The sequence below is a fragment of the Nycticebus coucang genome, chromosome 6 (genome assembly GCF_027406575.1).
Source record: "Nycticebus coucang isolate mNycCou1 chromosome 6, mNycCou1.pri, whole genome shotgun sequence".
In the NCBI taxonomy this organism is placed as follows: Eukaryota; Metazoa; Chordata; class Mammalia; order Primates; family Lorisidae; genus Nycticebus; species Nycticebus coucang.
In genome coordinates, this window is record NC_069785.1 from 30,656,131 (window position 1) to 30,684,046 (window position 27,916).

Below are 27,916 nucleotides of genomic sequence, written 5' to 3' on the forward strand. Positions count from 1 at the left end.
ATGCCAACCCTGCCTCCCTGGCCCCTCACCTGTGCCCAGAGCCTCCATCCATGCCCTGACATCCTGAGACTTGCAGCAGAATGAGGAGCTGTTTGGGAGGCAGCTGAGGGAAAACGGAGACCAGTATGTGAGTGTCTGGGGAGAGAAGGGACCTATGAAGGGAAGAGGAGGAAAAAAAAATACCAGACAGGGCAGGGCCTGGGACCAAGCTAACCCTTCCTTCCTCCTCCTTCCATAGGAGATGGAGAACTGTCCGCCCAGCCCTCACCCTCCACCCACCCACTCACCCCTCCACTGCCACCTATACCAAGTCTGGCTGGCTCAGACCACAGGGTTTCCTGAGGACAAAGCCTGGTCTTTGTCACCTGAACCTGACCCAGCCTGACCTGGTGTTCTCAGCCCTTGTCATGTCCCCAGGGTGATGGAAACTAAGCAGTGACATACTGAGCCGTGGACTTACCCTCCAGCTTGCACTCTTGGGCCTCAAGTGACCTAGAGCTGAGACAGGTGGCCTGCATCCCCTGGGGGTAACAACTTGGAATAAACACTTGTAGGAGATGGGGATGTAGGGTGAACTCACTCCTCATCAAGGACACTGAATAGAGGATACAAATACCCTCGAGAGACATGTATGTTCCTGAGTCCAGTAATGAGGCAGTGGAGTGTCTCAGGGAGCTGGGGACCTCGAGGGGAAGCAACATCTTTGGTGGAAAGCTTCCCCAGAGAAGCTGACCCCTGCCATCCTACCCACCTCCACACCCTAGAGCTATATTGAGAGGTGACAGTAGATAGAGTGGAAGGGGGATCTGGGAGTGTTCCTGGGTGTGAGGGTGTGGGGGAAAGCCAGGGCAGGGGAGCCTGGCTTTGTTTCCTGAACACAATGTCCACTTAGTCATAACAGGCACGGTCTGCTTAAGACCAGACACCTACAGCCTCTTAGAGGTGGCAGCACGGTAGGATGGGAGGATGCCTTGAGGGGCTGGGGTACTTGAGGACACCCACAAAGAAGGACATGTGAGTATGAGCCCAGGAGGATTGGGAGGGGCAGCAGAGTTCTACCTGGGGAGAGGGCAGACTGCAGAGCCCCACCTCCACCCTATGGAATGCAGAGCGCAGGGCCCAGCTGGTGTAAATCCCCCAGGCCTGCCAGGCGCCCCAGACATCCTCAGCTGCACTGGCAGCCCTGAGAGACAGCAGGGAGCAGCCCCCCACCTCCACCCCCCCTCCCTCAGGCCCTGGGATTTACGCCTCTATCTCTGCCCACCCCGGCCCACACCAGGAGCAGAAGGTGGTAGCAGAGAGTGAAAGCCCATGTGTGCAAATGTGGGTGTGCAAACGTGTGACTCAGTGTGCAGAAGAACAAGTAGGGGAAATCTGCAAGCTCAAGTCAGTAAGTATGAAAAGGCTGCATGTGTATGGCTGAAAATGGGCACAAGCACGTGGCAGGCCTGGGAGATACTGATCTGAGGCAGTGTGGGAGAAGCCCTTCCACTGTCTGAGGAGGTTGGATGACTGTCCCTGTTTCAGGATCTTCAGGGGAAAAGTGAGGCTCCATATGTGTCCCCAAACTGGGTTAGCCTCAAGTCCTCAGGAGGATACCTGCCTTGAGAGTCAGGGAATAGAAGACCAGGCAAGGCACTTATGCAGACTAAAGGCAGGAGTGAAAAGGGAAAACTGAGTCACAGTGCTGGTCAGTGGATCCCCTCCCGGGCACCCTGGCTCCAGCACTCAGTCCCAAGCACTGTGATACTCCACATCTGAGAGTGTAGGGAGATGCTCTCAGCCTGGGGCTGTGTGAGGACAGGTCAAGGTGGAAAGGAGAGGGCAGGGTGCAGGGGAGGGGAGCCCATGGTTTGGAGGTAGGGGAGAGGCATTTGGCCTGCAGGAGAAGGTGACCCTCTCCCCATGTGTTCAATTCACCCTTCAGGTTAAAAATAACTGAGGTAAGGGCCATGGAGGGGTGGGGGGAGGTGGAGTGAGAAGGTCCTGTCTTCCCTCTATCTGCGCATCTGGCCCTTTAGAGAGGAGGAATGTGCCCAAGGACTAAAAAAAGGCCCTGGAGCCGGAGAGGCTGGGGTAACAGACCTTTCATGGGCAAATCTGGGGGCCCTGCTGTCCTCCTGTCACCTCCAGAGCCAAAGGATCAAGGGAGGAGGAGCCAGGAGGCCAGAGAGGTGGGAGGGAGGGTCCCTCCGGAAGGACTCCAAATTTAGGCAGGGCGTGAGGGAACCGGGATATAAAGGAGCTGGAGCTTTGGGGACAGACAGAGGCTGCTCCAACCCAGGTAAGAGAGGCTATGGGGTGGGATGCTCTGTAGCCAGCCTACCGAGCACCACTTCAAGGGAGCCTGACTTCAATGAGAATGGAGTGCAGATCAGGCAGAGGCCTGTGGGTCCTGCTAGAACTGCCTTTCTCCAGCCCCAGGGACATTGCCACTGACGGTGGAAGTGCCAATGGGAAACACCAAAAATTTCTTTTCTTCTTTGACTCTCCATTTCTTTCCCTGCACCGTCTGGGTCATCTGCCTGCTGTCTCCATCTTCTCCCTCTGGATGGCTGCCTTCCCTTTGTCCCAGTTTTATTTCGCCATTTGGTCTTTGTCAATACTTGTCCCCTCATGCTGCTTAGTCTTTCTCTCTCCCTGGCCTTTCCCTCGTGGCTGTGTGTTCTAATCTCTCCGGCTCTCTCTGTTTCTGTTTCTGCACTCCATCCTCGTGCTTCTACTAACTCAGCATTCTTTCTTTCTGCCTATGTCTTGTCTCTCCCAGATCCCCATTGTGGTCCGTCCTGCTCATGTCTGGCCCCCTGGGTCCAGCCACCACTGTTCTCCATTCTCCTTGTCTGTTCTCTCTGCCAGGCTGCACCTCTTGCTCCACCTGTGCTTTGGATTCTCCAGGATTATCTGTGAAGAGATAACCAGGTGAGAACCACCCCAATTTTCTCTGGACAGGGCGCACTTCTCATGGGAGCCAGGGGGCTGCTGTCCCTCCTCTGAGCGCTCAGCGCCTCCCCTCAGCAACCTCCAGCCAATGTCTCCACATGCAAACCCCTTACAGAAGTGGTTCTCAACCTTCCTAATGCCGCGACCCTTTAATACAGTTCCTCGTGTTGTGGTGACACCCAACCATAAAATTATTTTCGTTGCTACTTCATAACTATAATTTTGCTTCTGTTATGAATCATAATGTAAATATCTGATATGCAGGATGTATCTTCATTGTTACAAAGGGGTTGCAACCCACAGGTTGGGAACCGCTGCCTTACAGAGATCCTCCTTCAGTACCATTTAGGGAGCAAAGGAAGCAGAACCCTGAGAAGGAGAGAAGGGACCCCAGCTGGTGTTGGGTGCAACAGCGTGGTAGGAGAGCTATAGGACCTGGTGGGGAGGAAGGGGGGCAGGGACTGGGGATATAGCGAATGTGATGACCCGCTGGAAACTGTGCCCAGCTCAGGAGTAACAGGGCCACCTCTCTCTGTCCCAGAGGAGCGACAAGATGACTGACTCCCAGATGGCTGACTTCGGGGAGGCAGCTCAGTACCTCCGCAAGTCAGAGAAGGAGCGTCTGGAGGCCCAGACCCGGCCTTTTGACATCCGCACTGAGTGCTTTGTGCCTGATGATAAGGAAGAGTTTGTCAGAGCCAAGATTGTGTCCCGGGAAGGGGGCAAGGTCACTGCTGAAACTGAGAATGGCAAGGTGCGTGGGGCACAGTGCCAGGGCAGGGGAGGAGGTCTGGGGAGGGGCCACTTGCAGAGGGAGTTGAGAGGCCTGGAGAAGAGCCAAGGCTGGGGCAATGCCAGGACGTGCTCCCATGAGGAGATAGGGATCTGGTCCTTCTCAGGTGGACCTCAACAGATGCAACAGGAATGCATGCCCCTTGCCAGAGAGGATGCTGAGGGAGAAGGACCTCAGCAGTTTTTTTTCTCAAAGGAGCCTTGTTGATAAAGAGGGCACAGACATACAGTATTAAATGGCTCCCCTTCCTGTACTTGTATCCTTCCTCTCAGTGCCTCAGTTTCCTCTCTGGGTCCACTTGTTCAAATTCCCTTTATCCAAACCAAAAGCAAACTCTTAGACCCAGATAACACCAAAAGCAGGAACGCTGGAGCTGAGGGCCACTCCCACCACTGGTGAAGCACTCAATAGCCCTGGTCCCTGGTTCACTCATGCCAGCCATGAGAATCACCACTGGTCACCAGCAGCAGCTCGGAGCTGTGTGCCTCTTCAGACCCATCAACTGAATGTTACCTCCTATTGAGATGCGGAATAACAGGCCACAATCTACTGGGTCTTTGATTCTGACCCCAGCTCTGCCATCAGCCAGTCACTGTGCAGATAAATCATTCAGTTGATTAGAGCCACAGCGTACACCACTATTAAAATGCTGCAATGCCTGCTGGCAGGGGCTAATGGCCACACTGACTGATGCCAATCAAACCACACCAACAGTGGTCAGTTGGGAGTGTAGGATAGATGGGCGAGTTGCTTTTCCAGTAAGAGTTTTGCCTTGAGGAATAGACATCCTGGGGCAATGTTCCTGCTGTGTGTGCACAGTTCTGAGAGCTGTCAGTTCCCAGTTCTGCCCCTAGACAAGGATGAAGGATATGATTATGGGCCCAGGGTCTGGAGACCTGGCAGCAGAAAGGGACCTAGGACAGTCTCTAAGGTGGGTGTGACAGTGGTCAGGTAAATTGTCTGTGGAAAGTGTCCTGGGGGAGCTACGGCGTGGGGACTGGGGCACCACTCAGGGAAGAGTAGGAGAACAAGGCCAAGTCACAGCCTGTATCCTGGGAGGAGGCCTGTGGGCAAGACTGGCAAATGTAGCTGGCAAGGGTTAAGGTAGGAGTATGGTCAACCTATCCTACTGCCCACACTTCCTCTTTAGACAGTGACTGTCAAAGAGGACCAGTTGTTGCAGCAGAACCCACCCAAGTTCGACAAGATCGAGGACATGGCCATGCTGACCTTCCTGCACGAGCCCGCGGTGCTCTACAACCTCAAGGAGCGCTATGCAGCCTGGATGATTTACGTGAGTGGCTCCTGCACACGGCAGGGACTCCCTGTTCAAAGTAAGCAGGGGAGACTCTCCCAAGAAGAGGGGGTAGGCAGTCTTCTAAGGGACCCAGATCCCCTCTCTCTACTCCCTGCCCCTGGTCAGCTGCAGGAAGAGGAGAGCCAGCTGGAGTGGCCAGGGATACCCTTACCTGCCACTTCGGCCCACCCCAGGGTCTCTCCACCAACCTCATGCCCATCCTTGTCTCCTGCTCCAGACATATTCGGGCTTGTTCTGTGTCACTGTCAACCCCTACAAGTGGCTGCCAGTGTACAATGCTGAGGTGGTGGCCGCCTACAGGGGCAAGAAGAGGAGCGAGGCCCCGCCCCACATCTTCTCCATCTCTGACAACGCTTATCAATACATGCTGACGGGTGAGCTGGGCAGTCCCTGACCCGTGTCCCTCAACCCAGCAACCACCAGGCCCTCATCCCTGACCCATCACCTCTCCTCTTTCCCCTTTCAGATCGGGAGAACCAGTCCATCCTCATCACGTGAGTGAGCACCAACCATGCACAGAGGGGCCTGGGCTGGGGGCACCCGGGCTAACACTTGGGATGCAAGTGGGGAGAAGAGGTTTAAGATTGCAGGTGCGATGGGGCTGTGAGTGTGGAGGTCTCATTAGAGCAATACCAGATGGTGAATGGCGATAGGCAGATCCTGTCCAGTGCTGGGGGCTTGTGGCCAGGCCTGGGAGGGGAGCGTGCAGCGCTGAGCTCTATGTGGAGATCAGAAGGAACTCTGAGTTCTGATTGGTCCCTGTGGCCCCCAGCGGAGAATCCGGGGCAGGGAAGACTGTGAACACCAAGCGTGTTATCCAGTACTTTGCCAGCATCGCAGCTATAGGAGACCGTGGCAAGAAGGACAATGCCAATGCCAACAAGGTATGTGTGGACCAAAGGCTCAGGGGGCAAGGGGACAGGCTGACCCAGGTTACTCTGAGCCTGCCTTCCCTGGTGGAACAGTGGGGACAGCAGGGCTCCAGAGAGTCAGCCCAGTGCAGAAGACTGTCCTGGTAGGATACACACACCCTGAGTGAGGTCTGTGCATGGTCCTTGGGGCCACAGACCCACTAGCAGTTCGTCCAGCCCCAGCCTCAGGGCCAGAGCAGCCTTCTTGCCCTTTTATCACTGTCTGCAGGTGGACAGAGGTGGCCCCCCACAGTTCTGTTCCTGTTGCAGGGCACTTTGGAAGATCAGATCATCCAGGCCAACCCTGCTCTAGAGGCCTTCGGCAACGCCAAGACTGTCCGGAACGACAACTCCTCCCGTTTTGTGAGTGCCTTTGCACTGCCAACTGGCCTCGTCCAGTTTTGGCAAGAAAGGGGGCACTGTTATGCTATGCCCGGTTGATTGATCTGTATGTAGTTCTGGGAGATCAACAAATGCACACAAGTTCACACATTCACACTCCAAACCTTCCAACCAGCCTGGCTTCCAGGAAAAGAGACCCCAGAGTCAACACAGCTATTCCACAGCCAACTAACAGAGCTGATTTGGGTCATAGTTTAGATTTTTCTTGAGTATTTCCAAAGCTCTTGCACGCTGGAAGTGGGAAGAGAGCATGGGCTTTGGAGCCAAAGGCTTGATTTCCACTTGTTCAGTAAGTCCCAACACCTCTCCAAGCCCCACGTCCTTATCTGTGGGAGGGGCACATGTGATGACATACGAGTCAGGTGCAGAAAGCATTCTGTGTGTGTTAACCCTGGGCCTGGTTTCCATCCAGAGACCCTGGGTGGTGTGTGGGGATGGGCATCCTTTCCCCTATTCCACCAATACTGAACTAAGACACCAAACAGTTGTGTACATTTCCAGAACCATCCAGGGCATTTTAGGCTAGAATGAGTAGAGGGCCAAGAATCCATTCTGTCCCTTCCCTCACTCTGTCCCATCTGTCCCCAGGGGAAATTCATCAGAATTCACTTCGGAGCCACTGGAAAGCTGGCTTCTGCAGACATAGAGACCTGTGAGTACCACCACGGGGTGTTGGGGAGGAAGCCCTAGCCCATCTTTCCTGCCATCTCCTGTCTTTGTCCACATTTGCCTCCTGGCTTTAGCACTCTTTTTTCTTTAAATTGCACATTCTCCCTGGCCACTGGGCTGTGGGAGCCCCCTCCATTTCCACGCTTTTCCTGGCCCTACTCTTCTTCCTGCCTCACCTGTGTTCCTCTGCTCCCCCCACCTCAGATCTGCTGGAGAAGTCCCGAGTGATCTTCCAGCTGAAGGCTGAGAGGAACTACCACATCTTCTACCAGATCCTGTCCAACAAGAAGCCAGAGCTGCTGGGTGAGACTAGCCTGGCCTCTCAAAACACCCTCCCTACCTTCCCAAAGCGTCCCCATGTGCAGGGAAGGGCCCTTTCCCTCCTCAGTCTACTCCACCTCCCTGTTCACCCGTCCCCTCTCTCTCCTCTCTCCCCCCTCCCTCTCTCCTCCCTCCTCCCGTCTCCCTCCTACCTGCCTCCTCCCTTGGCCGGACCAACGCTCCCTTCCTTCCCCACCTGCCCTTGCTCTTGCCCCCCATGCGCCCTTGCCCACTTTCCTCCTCCACTCTTCTGTCCACTCTTCCCTTGGCAGCATGCTTCTTCTTCCCCTTAGTGATCTCCTCATCCCCCACATGTCATTTCCCCACCATCTTCCCTCTCCCTTTTCATGGGCCCCTCAGGTCTTCCCTCCCGGGCCCCCCTTCCATTCTCTCCCTTCCTTTGGGTCCTCTGCTTGGTCCTCAATGACTCTTTTCTTCTCCATCTGCTCCCTGTCCTCTCTCCTCCTTTCTCCTGGCCCTGCCCCCTCCCTACCCCTCTGCCAATGCTCTCTGCCCTCTGCCTTCCCCCTTGCCCCTGCCCTGCCCCTTGCTTGGCGCAGACATGCTACTGGTCACCAACAACCCCTACGACTATGCCTTCGTGTCCCAGGGAGAGGTGTCTGTGGCCTCCATCGATGACTCTGAGGAGCTCATGGCCACCGATGTGAGTGAGGGGGCTACTATGGCAACACGAGGGCTCCTGGGGGTCCTGGGACCATTGCTTCAATATCCCTCTTTGCCTCCCATTCTGTCCCAGAGTGCCTTCGATGTGCTGGGCTTTACTCCGGAGGAGAAAGCTAGCGCGTACAAGCTGACAGGCGCCATCATGCACTACGGAAACATGAAGTTCAAGCAGAAGCAGCGGGAGGAGCAGGCGGAGCCAGATGGCACCGAAGGTGGGGGTGGGAGCAGTGCTGAAAGGGCCCAAGGTGCTGGCTGAGCTAACAGGGCCTGCTTGCCCGTCATGCCGGACACAGGCCCTGAGCCTCCCAGGCTGCATCCAAAAGTAGTACCTGCCAACAATTCTTAAGGAGTTAGCTTAATAACAGGATTATGTGGACCTGCATAATGGACCAACAGTGCAGAAAGTTGAAGGAAAGCAGGAGAAATATGAGAAGCAGGTGGTCAGAGAAAGGTGGCTTTTTTCAGGGGCGGGCTTTGCTCTCCACCCCATCTGGCCCTGTCCCCAGGCTTTCTCCTCAGGCTGGCTCCCAGAGGACCTGAGGCATGTGAGGCAGAGGGGTGGGTAAGAACAAGGATGTGAGAGAGGTGGGCAGACAGGAGTCCTCTCACAGTCCCACCAGCTTCTCCACCAAAGCTGCCCTGACCACAGGAGAGTGAGGGGTTTTTCCTCCTGTGCTCAAGATGCACCCATTCCCAGGAGGCACAGCCCTAGCCCTGCACATCACCATCATTAGTGCAAGGCATTTGCCTGCCCTGCCCTTGTGTGACCCCTCACAGGTTTATGCCATGTTTTGTTTGAGAGGCAGCAGGCAAAGGGTCAAGGACACAGCTCAGAGCATTAGTGTGTCAGCCGCTCTGGGCCTCAATTTCCTCCCCAGCTCAGTGGAGTGACAGTCCTTCCTAGGTCCTCTGCAGACTGCTATGAGGATCCCTTGAGAAGGAGGGATCTTTGAGGATCCCTTACTCACAGTGCTAGAGAGAGGCCCAAGAACATTCCTCTTGGCCCACCTTCATGGCCCCCTTCTCCAAGTCTATACAGATCAAAATGTCAGCCTGGGTTTTATGGTAGCACATCAACAGTTATCAGAAAATTCTTGAAATCACACCAAATAAATCCCCCTAAATAGAGAAACCCACATGTTAGATGGCAAAATTGCATGGCTGGGGATGGGGGACAAGGCACAGAACTATATTTGGGAGCCTTGATTTCCCAGCCAGTCAAATTGGTCAACATGTGGATGAAAAGCAGAACACAGCTAGTCTTGGGCTAGATTCCGGGGTGGAGAACACAGGAGATAGGGAGCAGAGGACACCTAGTCCCATCAGCCACATCCTTACCCTGGTGAGGCGAGGGCTACAGTGAACGTGGGGACACATACAGCCATGCTCGTGAAAAGCCTATCTTAGAGACACCCAGCAGATATAAAGACATGGCTGAGAGGACATGAGTGTGGCTGGAGGCTATGGATGGAACAAAGGGGCCTGAGTTCCTGCCTAACTAGGACACACGATGGCTGTGTGACCATGGGCAAGTCTAGTGCTCTTTCAGACCTTGATTTCCTCCTCTTTAAGGGGAGGAGGTTGGACCTGATGCTTCCTAAAGGCCCTGACCATGGGGCAGGGTCCTTCAAGGTGCTTACTCACTCCTTTCCTTCTCAACCAGATGCTGACAAGTCTGCCTACCTCATGGGGCTGAACTCAGCCGACCTGCTCAAAGGGCTGTGTCACCCTAGGGTGAAAGTGGGCAATGAATATGTCACCAAGGGGCAGAATGTCCAGCAGGTGTATTACTCCATTGGGGCACTGGCCAAGTCAGTGTATGAGAAGATGTTCAACTGGATGGTGACACGCATCAACGCCACCCTGGAGACCAAGCAGCCACGCCAGTACTTCATAGGAGTCCTGGACATTGCTGGCTTCGAGATCTTTGATGTGAGTTGGAGGAGCCCTGGGAGTGGGCGGAACATCCCTCACACATTCACACCTTCAACTGCCATTTCTGACTGCCAGCTGGGGGACAACACAGGAAGGTGGTGGGGACCATGTGGTGACATAAGCAGTCATCTTCCCTATCTCCAGGGGAAGTTGTCCTCCACTGCCCTGACCTAGGAGGGGACTGGTTACACCCCAGCTGAGTTTGGGCACGGGACCCTGGCACAGCCCTGGGCACACCCTCACCTACCTGATTGTCCCCTCACTCCCCTGCAGTTCAACAGCTTTGAGCAACTCTGCATCAACTTCACCAACGAGAAGCTGCAGCAGTTCTTCAACCACCACATGTTCGTGCTGGAGCAGGAGGAGTATAAGAAGGAAGGCATCGAGTGGGAGTTCATCGACTTCGGCATGGACTTGCAGGCCTGCATCGACCTCATCGAGAAGGTGCTGCCTCCGCCCCACTGCCTGTGCCTCCTCCTCTGGCATCTCAGACAAAGAGACAGCCCCAGCCCTGCTATACCCAAGAAACTGGAGTCCCCAGAATCCTAAGCCTCTTTTCAGGCCCAGCTTCTACTCGCTGGGAAGTCACAGGCCGATACAAGATGGGCCCCTTCCTTCTTTCCCCAGGATCTTGCACCTTGTATTATGGTCACCTGTCAGGGTCTTATGAGTGAAATGTAGTGAAGGAGGGAACCTTTGCCCTTCTGACAGACTGTGAGAAGAAGCATCATTCATGAGAGTTGAGACCAGAGATAGCTGGCTTCCCCTCACTTTTCTATGTGTTAAGAAATAAGCCAGTCTCCAGCCTCCCTGTCTATAGGTGTTTCTCAGGAGAGACAAGAGATGAGCTAAGATGCACTCCTCCTCCAGGATGGACATGATGCTCATGGGCTGAGGGCAGGGTGATGGCAGGGCATACAGTCCAGGCCCTCACTCCACCAGCAACTGCCTTCAGAACACAGGAGCTTCCCACAAGCTTCGAGTCATTATTCAGAGATCCTTAAACAGGGTCTCATCTTTCACAGGCCTCAGAATCATATAAAACTGTATGGAAAAGAAGCACATGTACATATGTGTGTGCATGTACATGCATTTTCTGGAGAGACGGTCTTTGGCTTCATCAAATTCTCAAAAGGATTCCTGCCCCAAGAAAAATCCTGTCCCACAGTCTGAGGCAGGAGAATCACCTAAGCCCAAAAGCTGGAGGTTGCTGTGAGCTGTGACGCCACAGCACTCTACTGAGGGCAACAAAGTGAAACTGCCTCTAAAAAAAATATATCCTGCCCCACACCTCATTATCTGAAGTGCAGAGTGGTGTGTAGAATCTTGGTCCTTCTTTTTTCTTTTTCTTGTTTTTTGAGACAGAGTCTCACTTGGTCATCCTTGGTAGACTGCTGTGGCATCTTAGCTCACAGCAACCTCAAACTGTTGGGTTCGAGCAATTCTCTTGCCTCAGCCTCCCAGTAGTTGGGACTACAGGTACCCCACTGTGGCACCCGGCTATTTTTTAGAGACAGGGTCTCTTTCTTGTTCAGGTTGATATCGAACTCATGAGCTCAGGCAATCTACCCACCTCAGCTTCCCAAGTGCTAGGATTACAGGTATGAGCCACCTCGCCTGGCCAGAACCTGGGTCCTTCTAACCATCCTTTGGAAAATTGCTACAAGAGTCATATAGACAGGCACCTGGCCTGCCTCTGCAGTCTGGTGCCTCTGACACACATCTGTGTCTGCCCTGGTGCTTCTGGGGGCAGTGAGCCATTAGGAAGAAGGAGCTGTGTTGTGAGGCCTTGAGAACCTCAAGGGGTGATTAGAACCACTAGGGCAGAAATAAGCCAGACCTAGACTTAATTGGATTTAGGCTCATTTCAGAAAGATTGGCTTCCTCTCTGGGGGTAAGAGGTATAGGCTCCCTTTGGCCTGCCAATATTGGGCTGCAGAGTCTTTTGTCTGCCAGGGTGTGGGACTGGGAGCCTGAGGGTGCACTCAGTGATCCTGTCTCTATCTCTCACCCTGCACTCAGCCCATGGGCATCATGTCCATCCTGGAGGAGGAGTGCATGTTCCCCAAGGCCACCGACATGACCTTTAAGGCCAAGTTGTATGACAACCACCTGGGCAAGTCCAATAACTTCCAGAAGCCACGAAATATCAAGGGAAAGCCGGAAGCTCACTTCTCCTTAGTGCACTATGCTGGCACTGTGGACTACAACATCCTGGGCTGGCTGGAAAAGAACAAAGATCCTCTCAATGAGACGGTGGTGGGCTTGTACCAGAAGTCCTCCCTCAAACTCATGGCCACTCTCTTCTCCACCTATGCTTCCGCTGATGCTGGTAAGGGGACAGCCCCTACCCTGGGCCAGGAGACTTCTGGGGGTGCTCAGGGACAGGGTCCTGCTGCTTCAAAGCACATGACTCCAGAGGCAGGCAGGAGAGCCCAGGAGTCAACCCAGCTCCTGACTCTTGTCCCAGAGGGTGTGAATCATGAGACACCACAGCATTCCCTCTGTAGCTGCCATTTTCCACTTTGTGCTACAAATAGTGGTGTTTGCTCAAGACCACGAGCAATTGGAGGCTGGTGAGAGGGACTCCTGTCTCACTACAGGGCGCTCAGCAAGGAGCGGTGCCCACAGGAGTGCCCGATAAACATTGAGAGGACCCCTGAACAAATAAGCCTCTAATTCAGAGAAGGAGGAGAAGGGTGTGGATTGAAATGAAGAGGATAAAGGATGAGAAGAAAAGTAGAAAGTGGAAAGGCAGAAGAATAGGTGGTGGAGCTAGAAGAGGGAGGGAGGGGCACCAGTGCCCTTTCAGTGCCTATCGTGCAGCCAGCACCCCTTGAGCCACCTTGCACCTTCATCGTATCTAATCCTCATCACAGATTTTACTACCATCCTCATGGGAAACTGAGACTTGGAGAATCACTTGCCTAAGTCACACAGCTACTGAGCAGCAGAACCCTGCCTTTGCCTGATGGCTTCTCTGTTACCAAGCTCCTGTTCGTTATTTCTTCTCTTGTTTTTAGGGGATAGTGGTAAAGGCAAAGGAGGCAAAAAAAAGGGCTCATCCTTCCAGACAGTGTCAGCTCTCCACCGGGTAAGCAGGGCCCGGAGAACCCAGAACACCTGTGGGGGGCACGCCTGGCTGGACCATTTCCCTGCTTCACCTTGTCCTGATGCTGTGGGTTTGGGAAGAAAAGAAGCCAGAGCTTTGTGATCATGCTTTGGTGTGTAGCTTCTACGTAAGCCTGAACTCACATTATAAGTTATGTGCCAAGCCCTTTGATGGTTCTGGTGACGGGGTGGCTGGGGTCCAGGGCTTAGTGACCTAAGGGATAGTCCTTGTGGCTCCTAACACCCCATCTTCATCCACCCCCCAGGAGAATCTGAACAAGCTGATGACCAACCTGAGAACTACCCACCCTCACTTTGTGCGCTGCATCATCCCCAATGAACGGAAGGCTCCAGGTGAGCTGGGGGGAGGCCACAGTCTGGGGAGGATGCCTGGAATCACTTACCCTAAGGCTGACCCCCTCCCCCCGCAGGGGTGATGGACAACCCCCTGGTCATGCACCAGCTGCGCTGCAATGGCGTCTTAGAGGGCATCCGCATCTGCAGGAAGGGCTTCCCCAACCGCATCCTCTACGGGGACTTCCGGCAGAGGTGGGTATGGGGCTTCCCCAGAGCCTGGGCTCTGAGAAGGGAAAGGGAGTTTGCTGGAGCCCTGGAATCCTATGGGCAGAGACCAGTGCAGAGCGTGGGTGATGGAGGACACTTCACTCCCCAGGTATCGCATCCTGAACCCAGCGGCCATCCCCGAAGGGCAGTTCATTGACAGCAGGAAGGGGGCAGAGAAGCTACTGGGCTCCCTGGATATTGACCACAACCAGTACAAGTTCGGCCACACCAAGGTGAGGAAAGGAAGGGGACAAATCAGTTGGAGAGATACATCTCTTGTCCACTGATTCCTCACCTCAGGACTCCTTTCCTTTCACCAGTCATCTTGGCAAAATCTCTGACCCACCTGCCACACCCACAAGGGGACATCCAGCACCACTCTGCTCACCCCAGCTCCCACTGCCATGCACCGCCTCCCTCCAATCCTTTGCTAATAGTCACCTTTCCTAACATGCCTGTGCCACCCCTGCCTAGCCAGGCCCAACACACACCTTTCCTGCAGGTGTTCTTTAAGGCGGGGCTGCTGGGGCTGCTGGAGGAGATGCGGGATGAGAGGCTGAGCCGCATCATCACGCGCATCCAGGCCCAGTCCCGAGGCCAGCTCATGCGTCTTGAGTTCAAGAAGATTGTGGAACGCAGGTAAGGCAGGGTGGCAGGGAGAGTTCCCCCAGAGATGTAAGTTAAGCAAACAAGCAGTACTAGCTACTGTGGGTCGGAAGATCTGGCTTCAGTTCCAGGCTGTACCACTTATTAGCTGGCCTGGGAAAGTTATTTTACCACACTGGAATCATTTGGAATTCTTTTTAAAAAGAAAATTCCCTATAGGGATATGCAAATTGTGATTCCAGTGAGATACCATTTTAAAACACTAGATAGACAAAAGTTAAGAGATCTTTGAAAAACAATTTATCATTACCTTTTAAACTTGAACAATTATGTACTTTCAGTTTCACTCCTGAGTACATTCCTATAGAGAAACTCCTATACATGTGCACCTTGAAATGAAGAAGAATCTTCACAGCAGCATTGGTCGTAACAGCAAAGATCTGGAAACAACTTAAGTTTCCATCCACAGGGGAACAAATTAATATTATTATAGGCATTCGGTGGACTATTATAAAGCAAAGAAAAAAGCAAACCACAACTGCATGGTTCAATATGTTTGAACCTTAAAGGCACATTGTTGAGTGAACAAAAGCAATTCAGAGAAAGATACATACAGTATGATGTAATTCTGTAAACTTCGGAGATAATAAAAACCAGTAATACATTTTTAGAGATACATACATATGTGGTTAAAAGGTTTTAAAAAAAAAATGTAAGGAAAGGAAAAACAAGATTCAGAGTAGTGGCTGCTTTTGGTGGGAGGGATCAGAGATGGGTCCAGGGAGGAGCTACAGGTAGACCCAGTGGGTGGTAGTGTTCTAGATCTTATTCTGGATAGTGAGTTCATGGATAGCCATTTTGTATCCATGTTTCATGACGTACATATATATTATAGGCATTCCTATATGTAAAACGCAACATAATTTTTGACATATTGAGGTTCTTATGAGAATAGAAACACCAAACAGGAGATATTTTATATGTAGGGAAGATATAAAGTTTCCTTTCATTGACATGGTTAATTAATAAATACCTATAGAGCAACTCTATGTTCAGTGATGTTTGGGGTAGGAGTGCATGCAGCGGGTAAGGCTAGGAGATGGGGCTCCTAGTGCCGACAAACTTGCTTAGATGGGGGAAGCCAAGTGCAGTTGGGCCCGTGATTGGGAAGTGCTCTTACACAATGTCCCTCCCTGCCTTCATGTTTCCTTTTAGGGATGCCCTGCTAATAATTCAGTGGAATATTCGGGCCTTCATGGGGGTCAAAAATTGGCCCTGGATGAAGCTCTACTTCAAGATCAAGCCGCTGCTGAAGAGCGCAGAGACGGAGAAGGAGATGGCCACCATGAAGGAAGAATTCGGGCGCATCAAAGAGTCTCTGGAAAAGTCTGAGGCTCGCCGCAAGGAGCTGGAGGAGAAGATGGTGTCCCTGCTGCAGGAGAAGAATGACCTGCAGCTCCAAGTGCAGGCGGTGAGGCCATGTGATTATCTCTTCAGCTCTCCACTACCCTCCCCTAGATTATAGCCCATCTCACAACCAGGGACTGGGAGTCTAGGAGCACCACTCTCTTTAAGATGCTGGGTCTCTCCTCTCTTTAATCTTCCACTTCCTCCTTATTCTCTTCTTCCAGGAACAAGACAATCTCAATGATGCTGAGGAGCGCTGTGACCAGCTGATCAAGAACAAGATCCAGCTGGAAGCCAAGGTGAAAGAGATGAATGAGAGGCTGGAGGATGAGGAAGAGATGAACGCTGAGCTCACTGCCAAGAAGCGCAAGCTGGAAGATGAGTGCTCTGAGCTCAAGAAGGACATTGATGACCTGGAGCTGACGCTGGCCAAGGTGGAGAAAGAGAAGCATGCAACAGAGAACAAGGTGAGGGCAGCTCCCTCTGGCTCTAGCCCAGGACTCCCCAGGATTCTTAGACCAGGGTGTGGTCCTGGTCCTTGATATGAAGGTGTCTAGAATGATGACCTTTGACCCCAAAGGGGGTGGGGTTCTTGCTTGGCAGGTGAAGAACCTGACAGAGGAGATGGCTGGACTAGATGAGATCATTGCCAAACTGACCAAGGAGAAAAAGGCTCTGCAAGAGGCCCACCAGCAGGCCCTGGATGACCTTCAGGTCGAGGAAGACAAAGTCAACACCCTGACCAAGTCTAAGGTCAAGCTGGAACAGCAGGTGGATGATGTGAGTAGTAAGAACCACACTTCACACACTTCATGGGGGCAAGACATGATTGCAAGAGGGACTTTACCTAACAATTGCAATCAGTGTAACCTGGCTTATTGTACCCTCAATGAATCCCCAACAATAAAAAAAAAGAAAGAAAAGTGTAAAAGAGAGAAACACACACACACACACAAAAAAAAAAGAACCACACTTCAGGTGGCGCCTGTGGCTCAGTGAGTAGGGTGCTGGCCCCATACACTGAGGGTGGAGGGTTTCTCTGCTAGTTTGAGTTTCAGTCTCACTGGACTTCAAGTTAAGAAGGAAGCAGAAGAGCATATACTGTGGATTTCATGTTTTCCACATTTTGCTCATTTTCTTGTCTCCATCAGCTGGAGGGATCCCTGGAGCAGGAGAAGAAGGTACGCATGGACCTGGAGCGAGCGAAGCGGAAGCTGGAGGGTGACCTGAAGCTGACCCAGGAGAGCATCATGGACCTGGAGAATGACAAGCAGCAGCTGGAAGAAAAGCTCAAGAAGTAGGAGCCTGTGGTGTCCAGGAGTGGTAAAGGGAGGTATCTGGCCTGGTGGATGGAGCACATGGTGCTGTGCTTCCAGTGGTGATGGTGGCCTTGGGCACATTGGGATTGAGGCAATCACAGCCCTCTCACTTCACTCTCTGAGCCAGGGAGCGGGAACTTGTTCTGGCACATTAAGACAAAAGAAGAAAATGTGCCCAGAAGAAGGACCACTTGTCATCTCAACCCCCTCCCTTCCTCGCCAGGAAAGAGTTTGACATCAGTCAGCAGAACAGTAAGATTGAGGATGAGCAGGCATTGGCCCTTCAGCTGCAGAAGAAACTGAAGGAAAACCAGGTGACTTCCTTCCCAGAGCAGCCAACAGGGAGCTCAGTGGCCCTGAGGTGGCTGAGGCTGTGGAGCTGCTCAAGCTTCTGAGAAATGTCTGGAACTCCAAGTCTATCGCCATAGACCAAACCGTCCCTGATTTATAGGCACTCAGGAATACCAGCATTCCTCAGTAAAGCAAGAATGTATTATTTTAGCAAAACTATTTGGGGCAGGGTAGAAATGATACCTACTAAAAAGGCCTCTCTCCCTGAGGTATGTTCTGCCTCATTGACTTTCTGCTCTAGGACAAATGATGGGGCTCAATTCTCCTCTTACCCTTCCTTTGATATTTCTGCCCTCTGTATGGGGGATGAAACACCCTGGGTTGCTCGTTTATATTCTTTCTGGTAGTAATCCCAGCCACTAACCCAGGCTAAGTCCCCATAAGGCACCCATTGTATGAACCAACTCCTACCTTGAGGAAGTCATTTATCCTCCCTGATCATCAGATTCCCTTCTCATCTGTAAATGGGACTGACAATACCTATCTGAGAGGACCAGAGGAGATAATGTATACAATGTATACAAAACTACTTTGTCATTGGGGAAATTCCATGTAATGCCATTTTAATACAGTCCAGGTTAGAGAAGTCAGCCAGCCACTAGTAAGAAGGCATTCTTTTGTCTTCCCCAAGGCCTTCTCATTCCCTCTTCAGGACAAGATAAAATGAACCCCATAATCTCCCTTACCTTTAATGTACCCAAACTTGAATGTGCTTTTAGTCTCAGGTTTGTCAGAAGAGCCCTGAAAGCCTATAAGGCAAGTACTGTCAACTCATTTTATAGCTGCAGAAGCTACATGGGCAGGTCTGGACATAGTGACCCCAAGCGCAACTCAGTTTCTTCTGTAGCTGAAGGGCACTCAGCTACTGGGGAAGAACTTTGTCCTCTCATTTTTTGGGCACACTGTGGCTAGTAGAAAGAGCTAGACTTCCCTCACTACTTGGGTCGATGGCCCAGCCTGAAAGTAATATATGAACACAATTCTACTCCTCTGGGGCTGCTCAAGGACTAGCCTGCTTCATAATAATTTGTCCTCCCATCTTCTTGGATGCCTCTTCTGGCTTGTAGCTAGACTACTGGGTCCTTCTACACTAGGTGTGGGCAACTTCTTTGGCCTCTTGGACTCAGAACCACAGTGCTGTTATCTACACCAATTGTTAGCAATGGGCTGTGCTTCCTCCCTCTTGCTGCCCAAGCTCTTGCACAAGTCCCACCCTCTCCATCCTAGGAGCAGAGGCATCATGGTCCTCTCTCTCCTGCTGCCAGGACCCACACAAGCACCATTCATGAAAACTGTCCATAACCCTAGGTGAAAAGAGTCCCACCAATCCTCTCCTTTGCTCCTGGCTAGCTAGATAACAGATCAAAATGGTAGATGGGAAATTTTCCCAATTTAGTCTACATGAAGGTTAAGACCAGAAAAATAAGGGAGGATCATGATGAAAAGGAGGGTACCCTACTAGCACTCACCTGGAAGAGAGCAATCAAACTGAAACTCAGCCCTAGGCATAAATAAATAAAGCAAGCCATGGAGAATGAGGAATATGGTTGACTGAACTTTGTGGTTAACCCAGAAAATTACAAAAGAAATACGAATACCTACTTTAACAAATACGAATACCTACTTTCCTGTATTATGAATAGCAGAGCAGAGCCTAGGAATTTGTGTACTCAGATTCATGATTACACAGGATCTCAGGATCCTCCTCTGGACACAGATTCTCAGGATTCAGGGCTGTAGGTGCTCAGACTGGGTCTAGGATACTCTCAGGAAATGCCTTGAAGGTTTTATTTCTACCAAATTCCCATCAATAGCCTGTGCATTATAGAATATTTAGCAGCATTTCTGGCCTGTGTTCATGGGATATCAATAGCAACTCCCCACAAAGTCATAACTATTAAATATATCTCCAGAGGCCGGGCACGGTGGCTCACACCTATAATCTTAGCACTCTGAGACACCGAGGCAGGAGGATTGCTTGAGCTCAGGAGTTTGAGACCAGCCTGAGCAAAAGTGAGACCATGTCTCTATTCAAAATAGAAAAATTAGCCAGGCATTGTGGCAGGCGCCTATAGTCCCAGCTATTCTGGAGGCTGAGGCAGGAGGATCACTTGAGCCTAGAAGTTTGAGGTTGCTGTAAGCTAGGCTAATGCCATGGCACTCTAGCCTGCTGCAACAGAGAGAGACTTTGTCTCAAAACAAAACAAAAAGAAATCTGCAGACTTTGCCAACTCTTCCTTGGGGCACAGAATTGCCACTAATTAAGAACCACTATGCTAGAGGGACCTGAGTGCTTGGGAGGCTTTTAGCGACCTGGGGTGGGAGCTGCAGCAGAGAGGTCCAGGCAGTGAGTCTGAGCCCTTTGTGCCTGGCCCAGGCTCGCATTGAGGAGCTGGAGGAAGAGCTGGAAGCTGAGCGCACAGCCAGGGCCAAGGTGGAGAAGCTGCGTTCCGACCTGACCCGAGAGCTGGAGGAGATCAGTGAGAGGCTGGAGGAGGCTGGTGGGGCCACATCCGTGCAGATCGAGATGAATAAGAAGCGCGAGGCCGAGTTCCAGAAGATGAGGCGGGACCTGGAGGAGGCCACACTGCAGCACGAGGCCACGGCCTCTGCCCTGCGCAAGAAGCACGCTGACAGCGTGGCCGAGCTGGGTGAGCAAATTGACAACCTGCAGCGGGTGAAGCAGAAGTTGGAGAAGGAGAAAAGCGAGTTCAAGCTGGAGCTGGACGATGTCACCTCCAACATGGAGCAGATCATCAAGGCCAAGGTAGGCTCAGCTCAACCTCCCCTTGTCCTCTTCCTCCACCCAGTGGCACATTCCCTACACTTTCTCTCCCTACCCGCCTTCTCCCTTGTCATTCTCACTCCCTTCATCACTGCTTGGTCTCTCTCTCTCTACCCTACCCTCTCCCTGTCCCTCACTCACATTTATTTCTTCACCTTCCTGCCTTCTTTAATTCACATCCCTCCTGGGATTGCACTCTCCTGCCTTGCCTGGTCACCCTCCTGCCCTCTGTGCCCTCCCCAACTCAGCCATCTCTTCCTTCCTCCATACTCACCCTTCCATGTCCCTTGCTGCCTGAAGGCAAACCTGGAGAAGGTATCTCGGACACTGGAAGACCAGGCCAATGAGTACCGCTTGAAGCTGGAAGAGGCCCAACGCTCCCTCCATGACTTCACCACCCAGCAGTCCAAGCTGCAGACTGAAAACGGTGGGTGCCCCTACCCAGCCCTTGCCTGCCCAGTAGGGCATCAATTGCTCCTTCCATAGCCTATGAGCCCTTTATTCTACCCCCAGGAGAGCTATCTCGGCAACTGGAGGAAAAGGAGGCACTGATCTCCCAGCTGACCCGAGGGAAGCTCTCCTACACTCAGCAGCTGGAGGACCTCAAGAGGCAGCTGGAGGAGGAGGTTAAGGTGAGGCCCAGCTGGGGGCAGTGGTCTGGGCTCCATGGCAGCTCTGGATCAGTGAACTGGACAGACATGGGGCCAGGAGCTGGAGAGAGGCCTTAAAGGGAAAGACCCTCTAAATTAGGTTCTTCTGCTCTGCAGCTAAGTGTCACTGAAAAGTTATGTAATGCCTCTTTCCTTATTTGTAAGGGGGATCTAGATAATGGAGAGGGCAGGGATTCCCTCCTACCTCTTGGTGTCTACTTCCCCCCAGGCAAAGAACGCCCTGGCCCATGCACTGCAGTCAGCCCGGCATGACTGCGACCTGCTACGGGAGCAGTATGAGGAGGAAACAGAAGCCAAGGCTGAGCTACAGCGTGTCCTGTCCAAGGCCAACTCAGAGGTGGCCCAGTGGAGGACCAAATATGAGACGGATGCCATCCAGAGGACCGAGGAGCTTGAGGAGGCCAAGTGAGCTCCATATGGGCCCATACCAATTCTAAGAAAGGAAGGAACAAGAGGATCTGTGGTGGGGACAGGCAAAGCTGTCATGGGAAGCAGTGGGAGAGATGTGGTGGGCAACAGACGTACTGAAAGTGACCCTGGATCCTGCACTCTGTGAACCCTGGCTGGCCCCAACCCACTTCCTGTGACAGGCGAGCTTTTGGCCCGGGTTATACCTGATGCTCACGTATAAGACGAGCAAAAAGCTTGTTGGTCAGAGGAGCTACCATCGATGAGCCTTGCATGGGAGAGCGGAGGAATCTGCCATCTCGATGCCACTGCATGCAGTGAGGACAACTGGGCAGCTGATGCTGGTGGACTCTGTTCTAGGACTAGCAGCCTTGGCCCCCTCAGGGCTGGGCTTCTAGTGTATCAGAGGGTTATGGGGAGGAGGTGGGTCTTCCTAGTTGGCAGTTGAGGGAGAAGGGGATCAACCCAGCCCCCACTGCTGCCAAGTAGAATCACACACACTCCCCACACGCCCCGGGCAGGAAGAAGCTGGCACAGCGGCTCCAGGATGCCGAGGAGGCCGTGGAGGCCGTCAATGCCAAGTGCTCATCGCTGGAGAAGACCAAGCACCGGCTGCAGAATGAGATCGAGGACCTGATGGTGGACGTGGAGCGCTCCAATGCTGCCGCTGCAGCCTTGGACAAGAAGCAGAGGAACTTCGACAAGGTGGGCTGTGGGTAGGGGCTGCAGCCAGTGTGCAGGGCTGGTGGAGGGACCTCAGTGGGAGGCCAGAACTGTCCTCTTTGGGGTGGGGTAGGAGGGCTGTGCCTTGGGGGCATGGGGAACACCTGGGACAGCCCCTACAGGAGGGGCTGGGGCTGGGCTGCTGCACAGTGAGTCTGGTCCCTGGGCAGATCCTGGCCGAGTGGAAGCAGAAACACGAAGAGTCACAGTCGGAGCTGGAGTCCTCACAGAAGGAGGCGCGCTCCCTCAGCACCGAGCTCTTCAAGCTCAAGAACGCCTATGAGGAGTCCCTGGAGCACCTGGAGACCTTCAAGCGGGAGAACAAGAACCTTCAGGGTGCGCAGGAGGCCTGAGAGGCCAGGGAAGGGCTGGTGGCAGGGAGGCCCATTTTGGGGCAGGGAAGATACAGGCTTTGAGCTTCTGGCCCTCTGATATCCAGAGGAAATCTCAGACCTGACTGAGCAGCTGGGAGAAGGAGGGAAGAATGTGCATGAGCTGGAGAAGGTCCGCAAACAGCTGGAGGCAGAGAAGCTGGAGCTGCAGTCCGCCCTGGAAGAGGCCGAGGTGAGGGCCTGGCACCTCTGGCATCCTCCCAAGTCTACCACTGTCACCCTCAACTGGGCATGGTCCCAACCCCAAGATGAAATCTATAAGTTCTATATTCTTTGTCATCAAATATCATCAACCCACTACCCATGACTACCTTCAAATCCAAGGTCTGAGAAAAGGAAAATGTCACAGTCTGATTATAGGCTAGAAGGTTCTTTCCCCACACCAGGTTTCTGTGTTTTTTTGTTTTTGTTTTTGTTTTTTTGAGACAGTCTCACTATGTCACCCTCGGTAGAGTGCTGTCACATCACAGCTCACAACAACCTCAAACTCTTGAGGTTAAGCGATTCTCTTGCCTCAGCCTCCCAAGTAGCTGGGACTACAGGCTCCCACCACAACGCCCAGCTATTTTTTGGTTATAGTTGTCATTGTTGTTTGGCAGGTCCGGGCTGGGTTTGAACCTGCCAGCTCCGGTGTATGTGCCTAGCACTAGGTGCCAAGCCCCCGCGCCAGGTTTTTAAAGTCAGACTCTAGCCCTTATATTAACTCCTCAGACAGTGGGTAGGAGTGTGGGCTTCCAAGTCAAACAGACCTGAGTTTGAAACTCAGCTAAAGGACCTTCAATGTGTCATTAGCGAGATCCCTTACCTCTCTCTGCCTCACTTTTCTCATCTGTAAAATGAAATTAATTTTATATACCTCATAGGATTTTGTGCATGGTTATTATGAAGATCGAATGAGGTAACACATTAAGCACTTAATACAGGCCAGTTATTGTTACCATTTATTTTTAAGCACCTGAGAATAGCCCTGAATTTGGAGGATTCTAACTTCTCTAACAAAAAGTTGAGAGACTAGGAAACAAATAAAAAATTTTAAATTTGTGGTTCTGAAGATCTTCCCTTTTTCTATAATATTTTAGATGGGTCAAGACCTTATACAATGTTAGTGCTGAAGGGTCCAAACCCTTTCCTTGACAGAGGAAGCCCAGGGAGTCTAACACTGCCTCCCCTGCTGCACTTAGACGGGTATGGGGTGCAGGTCCCACCACCCCATCTCTTCCCTGCTCTGCTTTTCAGGGCCTTAGTCCTGGCTGACACCTGCATCCTCTCAGCCTCCCTCTGACACCCTGCCCTGTGCCCTGACTGTCTGCCCTGACCCCCTCTTCCCATCCTCCAGGCCTCCCTGGAGCATGAGGAGGGCAAGATCCTCCGGGCCCAGCTGGAGTTCAACCAGATCAAGGCAGAGATCGAGCGCAAGCTGGCAGAGAAGGATGAGGAGATGGAGCAGGCCAAGCGCAACCATCTGCGGGTGGTGGACTCGCTGCAGACCTCCCTGGACGCGGAGACGCGGAGCCGCAACGAGGCCCTGCGGGTGAAGAAGAAGATGGAAGGTGACCTCAACGAGATGGAGATCCAACTCAGCCACGCCAACCGCATAGCTGCCGAGGCCCAGAAGCAAGTCAAGAGCCTCCAGAGCTTGCTAAAGGTATATGGAGATGCCTGGAAACGGCCGCTCACCTCCCCCAGAGGGCCTTGGACCCCATGTGGCCTGGTGTACTGGCTGTGACCTATCAGAGGCACTGGGTTCCTCACACCCCTGGGTCATTGCAGAGACCTCCCCCGGCTCCGGGCTCCAGGCTCCTCCCCCCCCCATCCTCCCTCCACCGAGCCAGCACAATGGGCTGTCCACCACAGCCAGCTCCACCTAACGGCCTTGCCTTGGGAAGGGCACTGAGGCCAGCGCCCTACCTCATGCCCACCCTCCTGGTTCTCAGGACACCCAGATCCAGTTGGATGATGCAGTCCGTGCCAATGACGACTTGAAGGAGAACATCGCGATTGTGGAGCGGCGCAACAACCTGCTGCAGGCTGAGCTGGAGGAGCTGCGTGCGGTGGTGGAGCAGACGGAGCGATCTCGGAAGCTGGCGGAGCAGGAGCTGATTGAGACCAGCGAGCGGGTGCAGCTGCTGCACTCCCAGGTGAGGGGGGCTGCCGTGTGGAAACCTGCTGAGTGTCAGTGCCCAGGACATTTGTAGAAACCAGATGTTCTAAGTGAGCATATCTAACGGGGGTCACAAATCTTTTCATCGCTAGGGCCAACTCACATTTGTTAGTAGTCGCTGCTAGAACCACTATCTTGAGAAAGAGATCAAGACTTAAAAGTAAAGAGTGTCATGATTGATTGGTGATGCCTGCCAAAGCTACAAATCTGGGAGTAGTGGAATGCATCCTGTTATTTAATATCCTTGATCTAAAGACTACCTCCAGCTTGGTCTGTAAAGATCAAAGTTTGAGGGTTTAAAGAAGTATAACTGTACTGCTTGTAAACCAAATTCTGAATAGAAGACCATTTTTCTGCAATCCCACCCACAGTGTTTTCAGTTTTACTCTGCAATGACTTTTTGTGCCCATCTATTGCTATGGACATTTGTTCTGTAATCTAGTATGTGTGGGTATGATATCATCTTCTGACCTTGTCCCCTCTTCTTCACCCCACCACATTCTTGCTGTAACTATAGTCACTTCCAGAATATGGTCCTAGTAAGAATGTTGTTTCCATTTTTCTAGGAATATTATCTTACTTCAACATAAACATGTTACTAAAGAGTTCAGGAGCAGAAGTGCAGACCTTTTGCTCTTTGAGGTCTTACTTCAGAGCTGAGTAATTATAGATAAAATGTTTAGAACATAGCCATTTTCATAGGAAAAAAGGAAATCAGGTGCAAAACAAGGAACATCCTAAAAGCAGGGCTTGTTGTCTATAAAAATGACCATCTTTAATTCCCTCTGGAAAAAGGTGTGGAATCAGGTAACAAAGCAAAATAGGTATTTGATTGTTTTCTCTATTCATTTCTAGAACACCAGCCTCATCAACCAGAAGAAGAAAATGGAATTGGATCTGACCCAGCTCCAGTCAGAGGTGGAGGAGGCTCTGCAGGAGTGCAGGAATGCTGAAGAGAAGGCCAAGAAGGCCATCACGGATGTGAGTGACCAGCCCCCTTCTCCTTTCCCTAAAACAAATAAGTTCCTGCATCCAGGCAAGGCCACCATGCTGTAACACCAAGTTGACTTTGCAGTTCTGTAGGCTTGAGGGTCTGAGAGAACAAACACCCAGAGAGGAGAGAAGAGACCTTTGGGGGAAAGAGACCAGGATGGGCCCTTGTTCCTTGACACCTCTGCCCTGCCCACAGGCCGCCATGATGGCTGAGGAGCTGAAGAAGGAGCAGGACACAAGTGCCCACCTGGAGCGCATGAAGAAGAACATGGAGCAGACCATTAAGGACCTGCAGCACCGGCTGGACGAGGCCGAGCAGATCGCCCTCAAGGGTGGCAAGAAGCAGCTGCAGAAGCTGGAGGCGCGGGTGCGGGAGCTGGAGAACGAGCTGGAGGTGGAGCAGAAGCGCAATGCGGAGTCGGTCAAGGGCATGAGGAAGAGCGAGCGGCGCATCAAGGAGCTCACCTACCAGGTGTGGCTCCTGCCCCCAACTCCCGTCTTGCTGTGCCACCTTCCAGGCAGCCCTCCTGCCACCTGCTCCTTGAGATGCTGTCTGTAGATTAATCTTATACATTCTCTGAAGTCATTTTGGCTCAAGTCCATGCATCGTTCTAGCAAATGGAGAATTTACTTCTACTTCCTGAAAGTTCTTTTAACCAGCCTTTCTCCTGGCTTTTTAATACCTCAAAGCGCTACCATGAAGGCTTCCAAATAGTCCCAAGGGTCTTTTCCCTTTCTACCAGCCTGATAAAGAGGTACACTGTGGCACTTTAGGGATCAGAGTCAGGTGGTAGAAAAAAAAGTCAGAGATTTTCCATGGACCTTCTAGGACATGAAGAGAAAGCCTTAGAAGATTCCAGAATGTCCTCAGACCTCCATCAACATAGCTCAGAGCTTTTGCCCTTGGCTTATTATTTTCAGTGTGCCTGAAAAGGAAAAACAAAGGAGACTTTGGTCTCAGTCATCAGTCCATTTGACAAATGGACACCAGAGCCATAGGAAAGAGATTGCACATGTAGAACCCCATGTTTATTGCAGACAAAAGTGGCAATGGCATTCTAGCACATGCAAAGAGATAGAGATAGGAATGATCAAGTGGCATCGGAGCCTATGATCCTGGTGCCTGAATTCTGGCCCACTACAATCTATCAGAACACTGAGCTCTGATAGAGTAGGATAACCCGGACTATGACAATACAACCTTCTCTCTGCATTCTTCATTATTCCTCTCTTGGTCACTCCAGAACCACTAGCCAAGAGCAGCACCATTGCTCCAGACTGGAGTTTCTCCACCAGATCGGAGCTGGGACAGACCTGGTGCCTCTACATTACCACAGGGAATACCAATGGGTTCTGGGCCCCTCTCCCCACTCCAGCTTTAGGACAGCAGCCCTACTCACATGGTGAATCCCTGAGAACTTGTGTTGCCCTTTGACCTACAAGTAGAGACAGAGATGAAATCTTCCCCACCACCTCTTTGACCTGAGCCACTGGAGTGTGGGGCAGTTAGGTCTGAGAAGAAGAATGGAACCACAGGGGAGGAAGGAAAAAGGTGAATGTGCTTGCTCCTCTCCCAAAACTGGTTTCTTACTGCCCACCTACCCCAGACGGAAGAGGATAAGAAGAACCTGCTGCGGCTGCAGGACCTGGTAGACAAGCTGCAGCTGAAGGTCAAGGCCTACAAGCGCCAGGCCGAGGAGGCGGTGAGTAATCTTGCTGGGGACTAGGCCTGGGGGTGTGGAGGGGGCATGGGGAAGCTGGTCACCCAGGCTGGGAGGCTGAGAACCCAGGCTCCCACCCTCACACCATCCCCCCACCCCACAGGAGGAGCAGGCCAACACCAACCTGTCCAAGTTCCGCAAGGTACAGCATGAGCTGGATGAGGCAGAGGAGCGGGCCGACATCGCTGAGTCCCAGGTCAACAAGCTGCGGGCCAAGAGCCGCGATATTGGCGGCAAGGTGGGTTCCTCCCCTGGGCTCTGCCCCCACAGCAGCATTACCTTGGCATGAGCACCCCTCAGGGTGGGCACTCCTTGTTCTACATGTGGGGAGCCCTGAGGGTCCCACGGCACCCATAACATGGGTATCCACCCTCCTGCTCAAAATAGCCCCCTCTGCAAAAAGCCTCAGTCCCACCCCTTAAACCATAAGTACCCCTAACATGGGAACCCAAGATCCCCAGAATCCTAACCCCCCTTCGAGGGCATCTCCCTGAAGGCCCTAGGATTACTCCCCCACAGTTTTTCTTCCCCTCGCCAGTTGTCCCCTCACACCTCTTATTCCTTTCTCAGCAAAAAATGCATGATGAGGAGTGATGCTGCCTCCGGAACCTCACCCTTGCTAACCTATAATAAATGTGAGTGTCAGACTTTGCCTGAGTCCCTCTGTCCTTCCCACCAGCAGTCCATCTTAGAGTAACGAGTGTTGGTGGCCTGAGAAACAAGAGGCCCCA

The 27,916-nt window shown here is 52.4% G+C and overlaps 1 protein-coding gene across 1 annotated transcript; it reads left to right on the forward strand.

Moving 5' to 3' along the window:
* The first annotated feature begins 2,861 nt into the window (after positions 1 to 2,861).
* On the forward strand, positions 2,862 to 27,832 carry LOC128587303 (myosin-6). Its single transcript, XM_053593310.1, has 38 exons — positions 2,862 to 2,919; positions 3,482 to 3,694; positions 4,884 to 5,027; positions 5,269 to 5,425; positions 5,518 to 5,545; positions 5,824 to 5,935; positions 6,233 to 6,325; positions 6,953 to 7,016; positions 7,238 to 7,336; positions 7,915 to 8,018; positions 8,112 to 8,250; positions 9,702 to 9,970; positions 10,247 to 10,417; positions 11,996 to 12,305; positions 12,997 to 13,067; positions 13,351 to 13,438; positions 13,516 to 13,633; positions 13,758 to 13,881; positions 14,151 to 14,287; positions 15,470 to 15,725; positions 15,886 to 16,128; positions 16,265 to 16,441; positions 16,813 to 16,958; positions 17,204 to 17,294; positions 19,709 to 20,098; positions 20,417 to 20,543; positions 20,630 to 20,748; positions 20,996 to 21,192; positions 21,717 to 21,900; positions 22,089 to 22,254; positions 22,358 to 22,482; positions 23,647 to 23,955; positions 24,245 to 24,448; positions 25,327 to 25,452; positions 25,661 to 25,936; positions 27,072 to 27,167; positions 27,289 to 27,423; positions 27,756 to 27,832. The coding sequence occupies exons 2-38, from the start codon at positions 3,494 to 3,496 to the stop codon at positions 27,777 to 27,779; spliced, it is 5,820 nt and encodes a 1,939-aa protein (XP_053449285.1). The 5' UTR covers positions 2,862 to 2,919; positions 3,482 to 3,493; the 3' UTR covers positions 27,780 to 27,832.
* Positions 27,833 to 27,916: the final 84 nt, after the last annotated feature.

Coding starts and splice junctions, on each gene's coding strand:
- LOC128587303 (XM_053593310.1), top strand. CDS start 3,494: ATGACTGACTCCCAGATGGCTGACTTCGGGGAGGCAGCTCAGTACCTC. Junction 16,959..17,203: donor CTGGAAGAAAAGCTCAAGAA/GTAGGAGCCTGT, acceptor CTTCCTCGCCAG/GAAAGAGTTTGACATCAGTC. Junction 20,749..20,995: donor AGCTGGAGGAGGAGGTTAAG/GTGAGGCCCAGC, acceptor ACTTCCCCCCAG/GCAAAGAACGCCCTGGCCCA.